This window comes from Dermochelys coriacea, chromosome 11, assembly GCF_009764565.3.
Source record: "Dermochelys coriacea isolate rDerCor1 chromosome 11, rDerCor1.pri.v4, whole genome shotgun sequence".
NCBI lineage: Eukaryota > Metazoa > Chordata > Testudines > Dermochelyidae > Dermochelys > Dermochelys coriacea.
In genome coordinates, this window is record NC_050078.2 from 5,202,167 (window position 1) to 5,215,559 (window position 13,393).

Below are 13,393 nucleotides of genomic sequence, written 5' to 3' on the forward strand. Positions count from 1 at the left end.
ATTAAAAGGCAATAAATGTGGAACGCCTTGCTGCTCTTTTTTTTGTCCTTTTTAGAGTGGAATCACACTTTAAACTGATCTGACCCTGCACTGCCGCACAGGGGAGTTGCTGCAGTCAGAAAGTGTGGTCCTTCATGGAAATGGCAGATTGGATCAGACTAGTGGTACATTTGTGCAGCATCCTGTCTCCAACTGTGGCCAGCACCAGATTGTTGAAGGGAAAGTAAAAAGAAGGCATTTTGGGATAATCTGTGCCCAATCATTAGAAGTTGACTTAAGCACTGAAGCATGAAGAATATTCTTGTCCCTTCCAAAACTCTCCCATAATATTATAATTTCTCATCCCTATAAATGTCCAATCGTTTTGTGAATGCTGCTAAACTCTTGGTCTCTGTGATATTCTGTGAAAATGAGTTCCACAGGCTACTTATTCATTGATTTTAAAAAAACCTGTCCTTCAGATGATGGTATGAATAGTCTTTTCACTGACTGTTCTAGATAGGAGGCTAAAACTCCTATGGCATAAGGGTGTTTGGAATAACCCTGTCTCCTGGCCATCATTCCCTCTTAACTGGTCAGGTTCCAGGGTACAAGGCTCTCTGAGCTATTGCTCTGTGCATAATGGATGCAGGATTTGCCTATGCACCCACTGCAGTTTGACTAATGGTGTTTAACTCCTCTGTTAATGAAGTCCAATGAGTATGTAAAACCAGATCCTATTCTGAATAATCGTGTTCGTAAGCCTGGTCTTGTTTGCATTTATTTATGTATTTAAAAAAAGTTGGCTGCTTTTTTTTTTTTTTTTTTTTTACAGTATCGTGCATCTCAGGGTCTCCGAGTGCTTTCAAAATATTCAAGCCCTGTAAAGTACAGTAGAAATTAGTGTTCCTGGCCTACAGAAGGGGAAACTGAGGCACAAAGTGGTGGGTTCCCTCCCCAAAAACATGAGTGCTTAAAGTTAAGCACCAGTGTCCGGGCTCTCCCAGAAATCTTGATCGCCTGCAGCACCATCAGATCTCAACGGGCCTCATGGGTTCTCAGCACCACTGAAAATCAGACCATTTATTTAGGTGATTAAAAATAGATTTGGGCTCCTACTTTAGGCACTTGAGTCTGAACGCTTTGCCCTAAGTGAATTCCCCATGCTCTCATAACCAATCTATGGGTGATCCAGGAATAGAAGCCACTTTCATGCAGGGGGCTTGTGCTGAAATCCCAGCATGAAACTTCCTTTGGTAAAACTGCTTCCCTGGTCCAAAACTGAAAAGGAGTACTTGTGGCACCTTAGAGACTAACATTTATTTGAGCATAAGCTTAAAGTGAGCTACATGCCTCCGATGAAGTGATTTGTAGCTCACGAAAGCTTATGCTCAAATAAATTTGTTAGTCTCTAAGGTGCCACAAGTACTCCTTTTCTTTTTGCAAATACAGACTAACACGGCTGCTACTCTGAAATCTGGTCCAAAACGGTCTCTCTTGTTTGGCTGCTTCTTACTCTGAAACTCGTTGTAAATCTTCACTGCCCCCATAGCATGCTGGGATTTTAGAGACCAAGAGCTGAGAAGGGTGTCCAGCTGGAGTTTCTTATTAATGCTCATGTGCCAGATCAATGCTTCTGGTTGCCATTGGTGTGTGTGGTCTGACTCTAGACAGCAGCTGCCTGACTGTCTGTCTTTCCTGTCTGATCCATCCTTGGCTCTCCAAGGTCTTGGGTGCTGGTGCTGTGTCAGGATCTTAACTTACTGCATCTCTGCGCAGGCAAATCTGCTCCATTAATAGCTATAAAGAGCCTGCAATTTCCATCCTAACTTGATCTGGCTTTGCAATGATCCGAGGGATTAAGCGCTGTCACTTGGGGGTGGGCGGGGGGAATAGCATTCATGCTCCTGGCTGAGGGGAGTTGTCCTATGAGCTCACTGTTTATTCACAGCCGGAATGGACATGTGCTGTTGGCTGCTTTATGTTTAAGGCCAACCTCTCCCCTCTCTCGGTTGGCACCCGTGGGTGTGCTTGTTTTTCCTGAACCCAAGCTGTGCCATATGACAACACCTGGCATGGAGCTGGTGACCCCTCATTTGCGTGCTCTCTTTTTTTGGCATGGTCTCTTTAAAAAATGTTTTAAAATAAACACCTTTTCCCTTACCCTACTTCCCATCATCGGGTTCCCTGAGGCTGTAGATTCCTCTGCTTTGCATGTCCCTCTCTGTGTCTCAGCTGCAAGCCATCCAAGGGCAAGACTTTTTGTTGGTCACTGCGCTCCTGGCCTGGGTGGGTAAGAGCTTGGGGGATGAATCTGAGTTCTCAGAAATGGAGAACGCTTAGCAGCAGTGCTTTAATTTGTGCCAGGGCTGAGCCCCGGCAACTCTCGGCTTGGCAGTTCATAGCCCCGGCACCTCTGGGCTTGCCGCCTCTGTTATGAAAGTAAAAAAAAAAATTGCTTGAGCACTGGCACCTCTTTCATTACCAATTAAGCACTGCTTAGCAGCGCCTCAACAGAGCTCTAAAGGAAAGGGGAGCTAGATCTCCTGGATGGATGGAGACCCAGGGGAGAAAGGGGCAAACTTAGGCTTGAGGACTCTGTTTGATTAGCAGCGTGTGCGTAAGTAGTATGGTGCATTCGAAATGCAGGGCCAGTTCCCAGGCACACAGGATGCAGGAGCACAAGAAGTCCATTTAGTGGCCTTTTCCTGATCATTTCCTGTGACTATATTATGTCTGTTTGCACATACAAGCACTGAGGGCCCTTTCAAACTTTGAGCTCTGGCAACATACTCCGCATTCCTCTGAGTTAAATGACCCCTCCAGAGTCCTGAAAGCATCATGTTACCAGCTGAACACATGTGTCCATTAAAAAGCCTCTTTAGATGATGGACAGATCTCTTGATCTTCTTATCAGGACTTTTGTCCCTGCTTGAAATCTGCAGAATGAAATATCTAATGAATGTCCTTGATCAGTGCGCCTGTAAAACAGGTCTCCAGGAGTGCTAGCGATTGTAGAAAATCCACCCTCTGCCCTGGATAAGCTCTGGCAGGAAGTCCTGCTCTGGCCCATGGTAACCCCCTGGAGAATATCTGAACATCTGCTCAGTGAGTGACCTCCTTCCCGGAAGTACTGCATCACACCTGAGAATGATGTCACCGGGCCGAGGCATTACTCGGGTGCTGCCAGGGACAGTCCTTCCTGGCTTTTGGGATTTTCACCTCTGGGGATGACAATGAAACCCTGGTGCAGATATGTAACCTCCTCAGGAGCATCCCGGCATCAAATGTCCCCCATCACTCGAGTAGATGAAACATAGAGTGTGAAGAAACTGCCATTGATTATGGTCTAGCTCAGTGGTGGGCAAACTTTTTGGCCCAAAGGCCACATCTGGGTATATAAATTGTATGGCGGGCCATGAATGCTCACAGAATTGGGAGTTGGGGTGCGGGAGAGGGTGAGGACTCCGGGGTGGGGCCAGAAATAAGGATTTCAGGGAGTGGGAGGGGGCGCTGGACTGGGGCGAGGGGTTGGAGGGGGAGGGTTTTGGCTGGGCTGTGGGCTCTGGGGTGGGGCTGAGGGGTTTGGAGTGTAGGAGGGTGCTCCGGGCTGGGACTGAGAGAGGTTTGGAGGGGATTGGGGAGAGGGGGATCAGGGAAGGGGCTGGGGCATGGGGAGGTTAGGACTCCAGCTGGGGGTGCAGGCTCTGGGGTAGGGCTGGGGGTGCAGGAGGGTGCTCCAGGCTGGGACAGAGGGGTTCAGAGGGCAGATCAGGGCTAGTGCTGGGGCAGGGTTTGTGGTGGGGGAGGGGCAGCCTCAGGGGTGCAGGCTCCAGGTGGCACTTACCGGAAGCAGTGGCATGTCCCTCTTCCGGCTCCTATGTAGAGGTATGGCCAGGTGGGTCTGCGTGCCGCCCTATCTGCAGCCGCTGCTCTTGCAGCTCTCATTGGTCTCAGTTCCCGGTCAATGGGAGCTGTGGGGGGGCGGAGCTTGGGGTGGGGGCTGCATGTGGAGTCCCCTGGCCCTAGCTGACCCTATGTATAGGAGCCAGAGGGGGGACATGCCACTACTTCCGGGAGCCGTGCAGAGTGCCCCCCAACCCCACTCCCCAGATAGAGCAAGGCAACCCCACGACCCCGCTCCCCGGCAGGAGCTGATGGGCTGGATGTGGCCCACAGGCCGTAGTCTGCCCACCCCTGATCTAGCTCCATCTCCAGAACTGCCATCACTGACCCTGTCCCTTGCGGTCCATCCAACGTCCCTTTTCTGCCACACCTCATCTAGCTGCCACGTGCAACTTTGTATGGTTACTCGGTCAGGAGTTTGATTCGCATTCATCCCTGGTGTAACTCCAGTGGAGTTACAGCCAGCGATAGAGTTGTCCAGTTATGTCTGACCCGAAAGGCAAAATCTCTCTGGCTATGCTGCCACTGCTGGCTCTTTAGGGCAGAAGGCTCTCTGGTCACTCTCTGTGCCATGCTATCCACCCCCCAGCTGCTCTGCCAGCTCCTGGGAGCCCATTCTTTTTAATCATGTTTTCACTGTAGCCCTAGAGGGAGAGCACAAGAGTCTGACCCTGTGTCCTTTGTTAGAATGGACCCTACACACTCTGTATCTTCAGCCCCACAATTTGCCTCCTTTAACACCGGATGAACACTGCGTATCCCACTTAGGGTTGCCAGGCACCTGGTTGAAAAGGGACCCTGGCAGCTCTGTCAGGGCCACTAAAAGTCCGGTTGGCCGCAGCAGCCGGCTCCGCACGGGTCCCAGAAGCAGCCGGCGTGTCCCTCCAGCTCCTACGTGCAGGGGCAGCCAGGGGGGCTCCACACGTTGCCCCTGCCTGCAGCAAAAGTGCCACCCTGAGTATCTGCTCTGCAGCTCCCATGGGTCGGGAACTGCAACTAATGGGAGCTGCGGGGGCAGCACCTGTGGACAGAGGCAGCATGCAGAGCCCTCTGACTAGGAGCCAGAGGGACATGTCACCACTTCCTGGGAGCTACCTGAGGTAAGTGCTGCCTAGAACCTGCACCCCTTCCTGAACCCCGAACTCCTGCCCCAGTCCTGAGCCCCTTCCTGCAACCAAGCTCCCTCTCAGAGCCTGCAGCCCAACCTCCTGCCCTAGCCTGGAGCCCCCTCCCACACTCTCTGAACTCTTGGCCCCATTGCTAACCTGGAGCCCCCTCCTGCACCCCCAGCCCTGCCCCAGAGCCTGCATCCCTGCTGGAGCCCTCATCTCCTGCACCCAAACTGTCTGCCCCAGCCTGGAGCCCTCTTCCACACTCTAAAACTCTTAGCCCCCTCCTTGACCCTAAGTCCTTCCTCCCTGGCCCCCCCCGATGTCCCCCACTTGGAGCCCTTGTCCCCTCCTGCACCCCAACCCCCTGCCCCAGCCCAGTGAAAATGAGTAAGTCAGCCGGTGGGAGCGAACAAGCAATGGAGGGAGGGGGATGGAGTGAGCAAGTGGGGGGGGCCTTGGAGAAGGGGCAGGGTAGGGGCGGAGCCATGGGGGAGGGGGAAGGGTGTACAGTTTTCTGCAATCAAAGTTGGCAACCCCACTGTCTGTTCGGTGTGTGTCCTGCTGTGTGTGTCTGACCCACAGAGCATGAAAGGGTCTTTTATAACTCAGCTACAGCACCTATTCCTTTAGCTCAAGTTGCAGAGACTTCTAGCTCCCAGGTTCAATCCCTGGTCCCAAGGAAGATAGTTCTCATCACAGTTGCAGGTGTCTTTTTTTTCCCCTCTTTCTCTTGGTGTTACATGAACACCCCAGAGATCCCCCGCCCTCCCCCCACGAAGGCAGAGGAGTGAAACACAGTCACGCTAATCTAGATAATCTGACCACATCCTGAGCAGGGGCTGTGTGGACCAGGTGCTGAATGACTAAACAGATTTATCATGCACGGCTCCAGTGTGAATTGCTGCACCTCCTTGGTGCTCGTGACCTTGAGGAAAGGTTCCAGCCCTCGCATGCACGGGCTGTGTCAGCACACGGCTAATTTCATCAGCCGGCTGTGTAACCGCGTGGGCTGGCCAGTGGGTGCATTAAGTGCCGTTGCACTAAGTCTGTCTTAACAGTGCTCAAAAATAATAATATGCAGGGTGTGATTTCTGTCATGTTAGCAAAGCCACCACGCTGCTGCCTCAGGCAGGAGTGACACCCAGGGAGGCAGGAGGTCACTCAGCTTCTAGGTCACTGGCTTGACGGAAGTGGCTAGTGCTTTTGCCCTTTGCGGTCTCCCTGAGCTGGGAGAAATCCCTAGTGATTGTCCCATAAGGCACCCTCTTATTAGCCCCTCCCATAGCACGTATTGGTGGCCTTCTCCGAGAGGATCCAGACTTGATGGTCCATGGAGGCTGATCCCCTCTGCTGCGAGTGAAAGCAGAGCGTCAGGGCCCGTCTTGTGTGTGTTCCATGCAGGGAGCGTGGGCTTTGCTTTCCCCGTGTGTCAGTCGGGTGCTGTCCACCTGCGTTAATCCCATGCATGCTTGCAGGCAGCAAAAGATATGGGGGAGGGTGCGGAAGGGGACGGGGTAGCAAGGGGCTAGCTTCCCTTGTAACCAGAGAGCTGGGGGAATGGAGAATAACCAGCCGTAGTGCCGCTAGGCCTCCTAGAGGGTGTGGCTTTTGGAAATGTGAGTTGGTGCACTTTTACAGTGCTCTCCCAGCTGGAACGCCCCGTTCCTCCAACCTCAGTTCACTCACAACACCCTGCAGCAAGGAGGGGTTGGGCCTTTCCCTGCTCACCTGTTTGGAGGCTCTGTGGACTCCGGTGCTGCTACCCCTGCCTGGTCTGGAAAGTTTAAATGGCCAAGTGAGTAGCAGAGGAGGGCCAGGACAGCTAGGAAATCCAGTCTCTGCTTCTATCTGTTGGCAGAATCGGGTAGGACTATGAACAGGGAGTCTGTGGTGGCTCCCTCGTGGTCAGGTGCGGTGTGGTATGCAGCCCTGTATGGGCACATAGGCCTAATGCTGCCACGTCTGCTGGCTCCTCGAAGGCAGCCTAGTTGTGGGTGAGGCATGCCGGGCCCTGGCTGCAGAGATCCACAGGGACGTGTGCACCATGCGTGCATCCACCTGGGGGTAGGGTTCCAAGTGTCGGGTTTTGGACCAGAACGCCTAGTCGAAAAGGGTTTCTGGTGCCCCAGCCATTGCACCTCTTCCCACACTCCAAACCCCTCATTTCTGGCCCCACCCCAGAGCCCGCACCCCCAGCCGGAGCCCTCACCCCCTCCAACACCCCAACCCCATGTCCCAGCCCAATGAAAGTCAGTGAGGGTTGGGGGAGAGCAAGCCATGGCAGGAGGGAGGATGGAGTGAGTGGGAGCGGGGCCATGGTGGAGGCAGGAGTGTTCGGGTTTGTGCGATTAGAAAGTTGGCAACCCTAACTGGGGGGCTGTGTCCCGGCTTAAGTCGTGGTGGTGGAGAACTTCTCAAGTGAACCTGAATAGCTTGATATCCTTAATTACAGCCTTAAGGCCATGCTGTGTACCTCTTCTTCTCCCCCCCCCCCAATGCTTATGCTTTTGGATTTATGCTGCTGATAGGAGAGGTTTCGGGGTGCAGAATTAATGTCTGTTAGGCTGCATTTTCTACTTCAAGTGTAACCTGTGTGTGTAACGCTCTGTGTGTGCATGTAACCCTCCATGTGTGCACGTACATACGTGTTCTATTCATGACCAGCACATGCTTCTGAACCCGCTGGCTGGCTGGGGATATCACGTGCCCTTTCTGCACACAGCATGCATAGCGGGCCTTCTCCCCCTCTCCATCAATGTCCTTCTCCCCCGAGATCCTCCCCTGCGGCTCCAGGACTGGAATTGCCCAAGGCAGGACGAGTCTGTCCTGGTTGCCTCCTACAGCTGGAATCCATCCCGCTGCCCTTGACAGGCTGTATCGTGGTGGGTCTCCCTGGACCAGAAGTGCCCAAGCACTCAGTGGAGAGTGTGTTGAAGGGGAACCCCTGATAGGGGAAGTGCCCTGATAAGGATTTACTTGGCCTGGGGCCAGCTGTGTTGTGCAAAGAGCTCTTGCTGTGGAGAGGAGACTAGCTGGTTGGTGTGGTTATCAGGTATGGGGAGATAGATGGGTGCATGGTCCCCTGGCCGCCTCTGGCACCAGCTGGAATTGAATACCATTTGATTAGGGCCCTTTTACCCCTTAGCAGCCAGGTACCCCAAACCGTGTGTGTGTGTGTGTGTGTGTGTGTGTGAGAGAGAGAGAGAGAGAGAGAGAGAGAGAGAGAGAGAGAGAGGGGGGACGGAGTGGGGGGGAAGGTGGTGGTCTCTCTCTCGTCCATGCCCTTTGTGTCTCTCCCCTGCCTTATATACCCTCAATCACCTTCCCTCTCGTGGGCTGGGCAGTCCAGCAATCCTGGGAGGGGAAAAAGTGATCTCCTGACTGGACCTGATTCTTCACCGCTTGGCACCATGCAATCGTTTATGCCTGTGCAAAGCAGGTGTAAAATGCTGCTCGCTCAGGATTCCCCGCTCATGGACCCCGGAGTTAGTGTGTCGCACCCATTCGGCGCAAGGTGCGAGGTCACGGGGTCCCTCCTTTGCTGGCCTCCTAAACAAAACCAGGCAGCATCTACCCCGTTGCTGTTGCCTCGTTCGCCCTCACCCTGGGTGGAGGCCGGACTCTGATTGCTGATGTAGCGTTCCCAGCAGGGCTGAGCAGGCATGAGCTCACCCTGACTCGGCTCTGCACCCTTTGTCCACCCATGAAGCATCTCGGATGTGCTGAGTGTGGGGACGGGATGAGCCAAGAAGCTGCCACAGTCTGTTCCTGACTCTTTACAGTTTCGTGTCAGCCTTGTGACCTCCAGGTTAAAGCTCCTCTTCTGTTCCCCACCTGCAGGTCTTACAGAAGCTCGGCAAAGCGGACGAAACGAAAGACGAGCAGTTTGAGCAGTGCGTGCAGAACTTTAACAAACAGCTGGTAAGCGAATTGGTGATATGTAATTTACACATGGGGCCGTAGTGCTGCAGGGGGCTTTGGAAATGAACATGCAATGAAGGCACTTACAAACGAAGCCATTGTCACACAAATTACCCACCCACCTGTAAGCCCCCTACTGTGCATACACACCAGATCACACTAATCTCTTATTTCATTTCCTTGTCAAGTGGCAGGTAACGTTGTATGGAAAAAGGTCGGTTTAGATCCAAAATTTAGGTTTTAATAAAATCTAATATGAGTAGCAGGATTTTTCCATATTTCCTGCTCTTTTATAAACTCAGTTTTAACAGTGGTTTGCTGCATGCATTCCTCTGGCAGTGCAGGAAACAAAGCCTGCCAGCCGCATTGTGCTAGGGACAGAGAACCAGGAAATGAAACTGACTAGAAATGAAACATAACATTAGCCAATGTGCCTTCCTGTTCCTCAGCTGAGTGAAATGCAAAAAAGTAAACAAACTGCATAAATGGTGAAAGAAAATACACAGCTGAGAGAGCCCACAGCATTACTTCCCTTTTTGTATCTGTTTGCTAAGTCCAACCAATCCGTGTGCGTGTAGAGTAAAATGTTTCACTGCTGCATTTTAACAAAATGTATTTCTGTTACGATAGCGCCTAAGAGTTCTAGTCATGGACCAGGACACATTGTGCTAGGCGCTGTACAAACACAGCACAAAAATGTATGTTTGTAGGATGGCAAGAAAACCCATTGATTTGTAGGCTTTTTAAACAGAACTGTCACATCATATTCTTTATCTAGAGCGCATTGCCACTTAGACTGGAAACTGTAGCTAATGGGAGAGATTTTGGAAAAGAGAAGCTAAAGGCCGAGTGGGCTGGAGGGAGTGACTTATGATGAAAGGATGAAATGGCTAAGCATGATCCCGTAGCTTCCCCACACAGGAATGAAGGGACAGGATAACTGTGTGGTAGAGAGAGGGTTGTAGAGACTTCTGCATAAGAAGGCGAACCTGAATGCTGGAAGATTTCCCAATAGCCATTGTTTAAGGCTGAGGGATGGGACGAGTCCCCAAGTGGGAGTTGCACACACAACAGGAACTCTTTAATTTGTACTGGGTATTAAAGGATACACTGGTTTTAATATCTCTCAGCTCTTTCCTGACCAACCTCCCAGTCCTTTCCCGCGAATCAGTCTCTCTGCCTGGTTCCCTTCCTCCCCGCGGTCCATAGCATTTCCTTCCCACTCCTCAGTCTCCCTCTCCCTTATTCATGCATGCAGAGAGCCCATTTTTACATGCACCCCTCCCTCTCCTGCTACTGCATCCATACGACCCGAGCCCCAGAGAACCCATTCTGTGCCTGTACTGTTCAGCGCCTGTTCTATTGCCTTTCTGTGGCCTCTCCCCAAGTCCCAGAACCACAGACGTTGGTAACAGAATGACTGACTAGGTCATCCAGCCTCACTGAATGGACCTAGGATCCCTGTCCAGCATCTGCTAGCCATTGCTGCGTAATGCCCAGGGCACAGCAAAACTCAGAAGTGTGCTTCCATCACATCCCTAAGCTAGTCACGGGCCTTTTCTTGGCCATAGCTCCCTTTCTGCTGCTGAATTCAGAGTCCCATGATATTTTAGGAGTCCCTCAGTCTCACGTTAGACTCACTTAATCCAGAGGCTCACCTAAGGATCCCTCAAGGCCTCTGTCCTGCCTCTGCAGCAGCAGTAGCTGGTGCTTCAAAAGGAAGTGGAAAATCCTAGTGGTAATCTCGGTGATTGTGCAGTGCTCTATGTGGGAGAGAAGCATTTCTCCCTGGCTGCTCGTGGCTGATGTGGTATTGTGTATTTGTTGCTTGACTAGCCATCGGCGGCCATGGAATTTTTTCCTTTTTTAAAAGGAAAAAAAACAGCTCCTTGCCCACCCAACCGCCCCCCCATTAAATCTAGCCACCCTCCTGCAGCAGTGAGTTCCACAGTGCATCAATATGAGGAGTGAAGAAGCATTTCATTTTTGTGTATCCTGAATAGTGTGAAGTTGTTTCATACTGCCCTCTTTGTTCTCTTCTTGGGGGACAGGACAAGGAAGGAGGAACTACACCATTCAGTTAATTGATCATAGGACTGGGAGCTGCTGTGTAGCCCCTGACCTCTCACTTGTCCTCTTTGCCTCTCAATTTCCCCATGTGTAAAAAAGGGATGGTGCCTGTTTTTGCAGGGAGTGTCATAAACCTGGATTAGTTTGATTGTGCAGCACTCTGAAAATGCCAGGGGTAATTATTATGATGTTGGCTCAGATATGCTGGAAAAAGAGCTCTATATATAGATGAAATTTCTGTGGACTTCCTTATAAAGGGCTTGTCTATGCAGGGAAATTGACCAGAATAGCTGTTGTGGAATAAGCATTTCTGGAATAGCTCCCTGCGTGAACGCTCTATTCCAGGACGATTAGTGTGCTCGCAAACTGCACTAATCATTCCAGAATAAAGTGACTGAATAGAGGATCTACCCGGGGTGTGCAATTGCTTATTCTGCAGTGTGGACAATTTTCCCATGTAGACAATTCCCAAGAAGGCACCTTAGACCAAAACTTAAGTTTTGAGAGAAGTTGGGCTCGGATGCTCAGAGATGTTTAGGTGCCTAACTCCCATTGGCTTTCAAGCCAAGGCTTTTCTGGGACCCTCCCACCCTGCAGTTCTATTTTTACAGCAAATGTAGTCACTGTTCCTTGGCTTTTAAAGCTAATGGGAGTTAGGCACCTAAATACCTTTTTGGGTCTGGGCCTTGATCTCTCGCAGCAAGGGATTGAAGCTTTGTATCCAGTTTAGCATTTCATTGGGCTGGAATTGACTTGATCTCCAGAGGGCTATTGAAGCAGGAGGGGAGGGAAACACTGCAGATGAGCAGATGGCTCCGATCCTTGTCTGCTAGCTTAGTCAGAGGGGCCCCGGGTTCTGTGGCCGAGTTGAGTTGTCTCACTGGGTGTTTCTGGGTATGGAGCTATTTGTGAATATAGGACAGAGATAAAGTTTCAGAGTAGCAGCCATGTTAGTCTGTATTCGCAAAAAGAAAAGGAGAACTTGTGGCACCTTAGACACTAACAAATTTATTTGAGCATAAGCTTTCGGATGCATTTGGTGGATGTGAAGTTAGCTCTCTTCTTCCCCCAAGGCATCCTGTGGCTTCTCCAAGTGTGTGTGTGTGTGTGTGTGGGGCGGGGGGGGGGGAAAAGAGAAGAGAGCCCATGCTGTATAAACTTCCCTGTGTCCATTCAAAGCAATGCAAGAATCTCTCTGCGAATGGTAGGAACTCTCTGCTTAGACAGGTGGACTTTGCTATGTGACCCAGGAGCTGAACATGGCCTTGCTTCTGCAGAGCTGTAGATGGCCACACACACACTAGGTCTCATAGGGCTTGACGAGGCGTCACAACTGGGCTGTTAGTCTCCTCCTCGTGATGGGCTAAATTTGGCTGTTAACCTCCAGCCTGGATCCTTGGAATGCGCTCACCCCTCCCCCACCAGCTCCCTTGCCCAAATATCATTTGTATACAGCCACCGTCATAGCCCCCAGCCACCCAATGCATGTCACCCAGAACTGGGAACAGGGGGCATGCTGGAAAAAGTGAAGGGGGACCCTTGTCTCGAGAGGTTGGACCCATGTTACTCGCCCGATGCCTCTGAATGTCATTGGCTTGGGAGGGAGGAGAGTTGAAGGCTTGGCGTGGAATCCAGGCCTGGCACATGGCAATGCTACTTGCTCCCAGCTGGTGGAGTTGCTGTGTTTTGATACCCTGGCGTCTGTCACTCATGTGGAACCTCCGGGCTGGTCTACACTGTTTTACAGCACATTTGTGATGAGGGTTCCTGCCTCTCTTGCTCTCCTGTGATGGCTGGGAGCTGCAACTGTTACTGGCGAGGGTTGGGTCTTTCTAGACTCGTTCCATCAGGGCTGAGGTCGGCACCACTCCCCACCACCCCTCCCTGGTGTGCACCAGTGCATCCTGGTGTGGATGCCCCTTGTGCAGAGCAAAACATTCCTCTTCAGCTTGCAGGATCTGATTGCTTTCAGCAGCTGTTTCCTAGTTCTTGGGGTGGGTGGGGGGGAGGCAGAGATGGATTAAAGTTTTTGTGGGGCCCTGGGCCAGAGCAAGTGGGCGGCTCCTCCCAACTCCTTCCTCCTGCAATCCTGCCCCAGTTCTGCCTTCAGCCCCGCCCATGCACCCACCTCGTTCTGCCCTACCCCATTCCACTCATGGTCCACCTCATTCCACCCCCTACTGCAGTCCTGCTCCTTTCTGCCCCCCACCCTTGGCCCCAGGGCCATAGTGGGGAGTGAGAGTTCCCCCAACCCTGAGGCCATGGCAAGAAGCTAGAGCTCCTCCAGTCCCAGGGCTGCAGCTGGGGTTGGGCACTGGGGCTTTCCCTGTCACCCACCGCTCCTGCCAGAGAGCAGGTTCTGGGTGCAGTGGCTTCCCCCGCCTGAACTGGCGCTCCTGTCGGGG

General features: G+C 52.0%; 1 protein-coding gene across 15 annotated transcripts in view; it reads left to right on the forward strand.

The window, feature by feature from the left end:
• BIN1 (bridging integrator 1) overlaps positions 1 to 13,393 on the forward strand; it is a 157,306-nt gene that overhangs the window by 68,663 nt on the left and 75,250 nt on the right. For all 15 annotated transcript variants that reach the window (XM_038421810.2, XM_038421804.2, XM_038421807.2 and 12 more), the window contains exon 2: positions 8,838 to 8,918. In XM_038421810.2, coding sequence (XP_038277738.1) covers positions 8,838 to 8,918 — 81 coding nt within the window. The remainder of the gene's footprint in view (positions 1 to 8,837; positions 8,919 to 13,393) is intronic.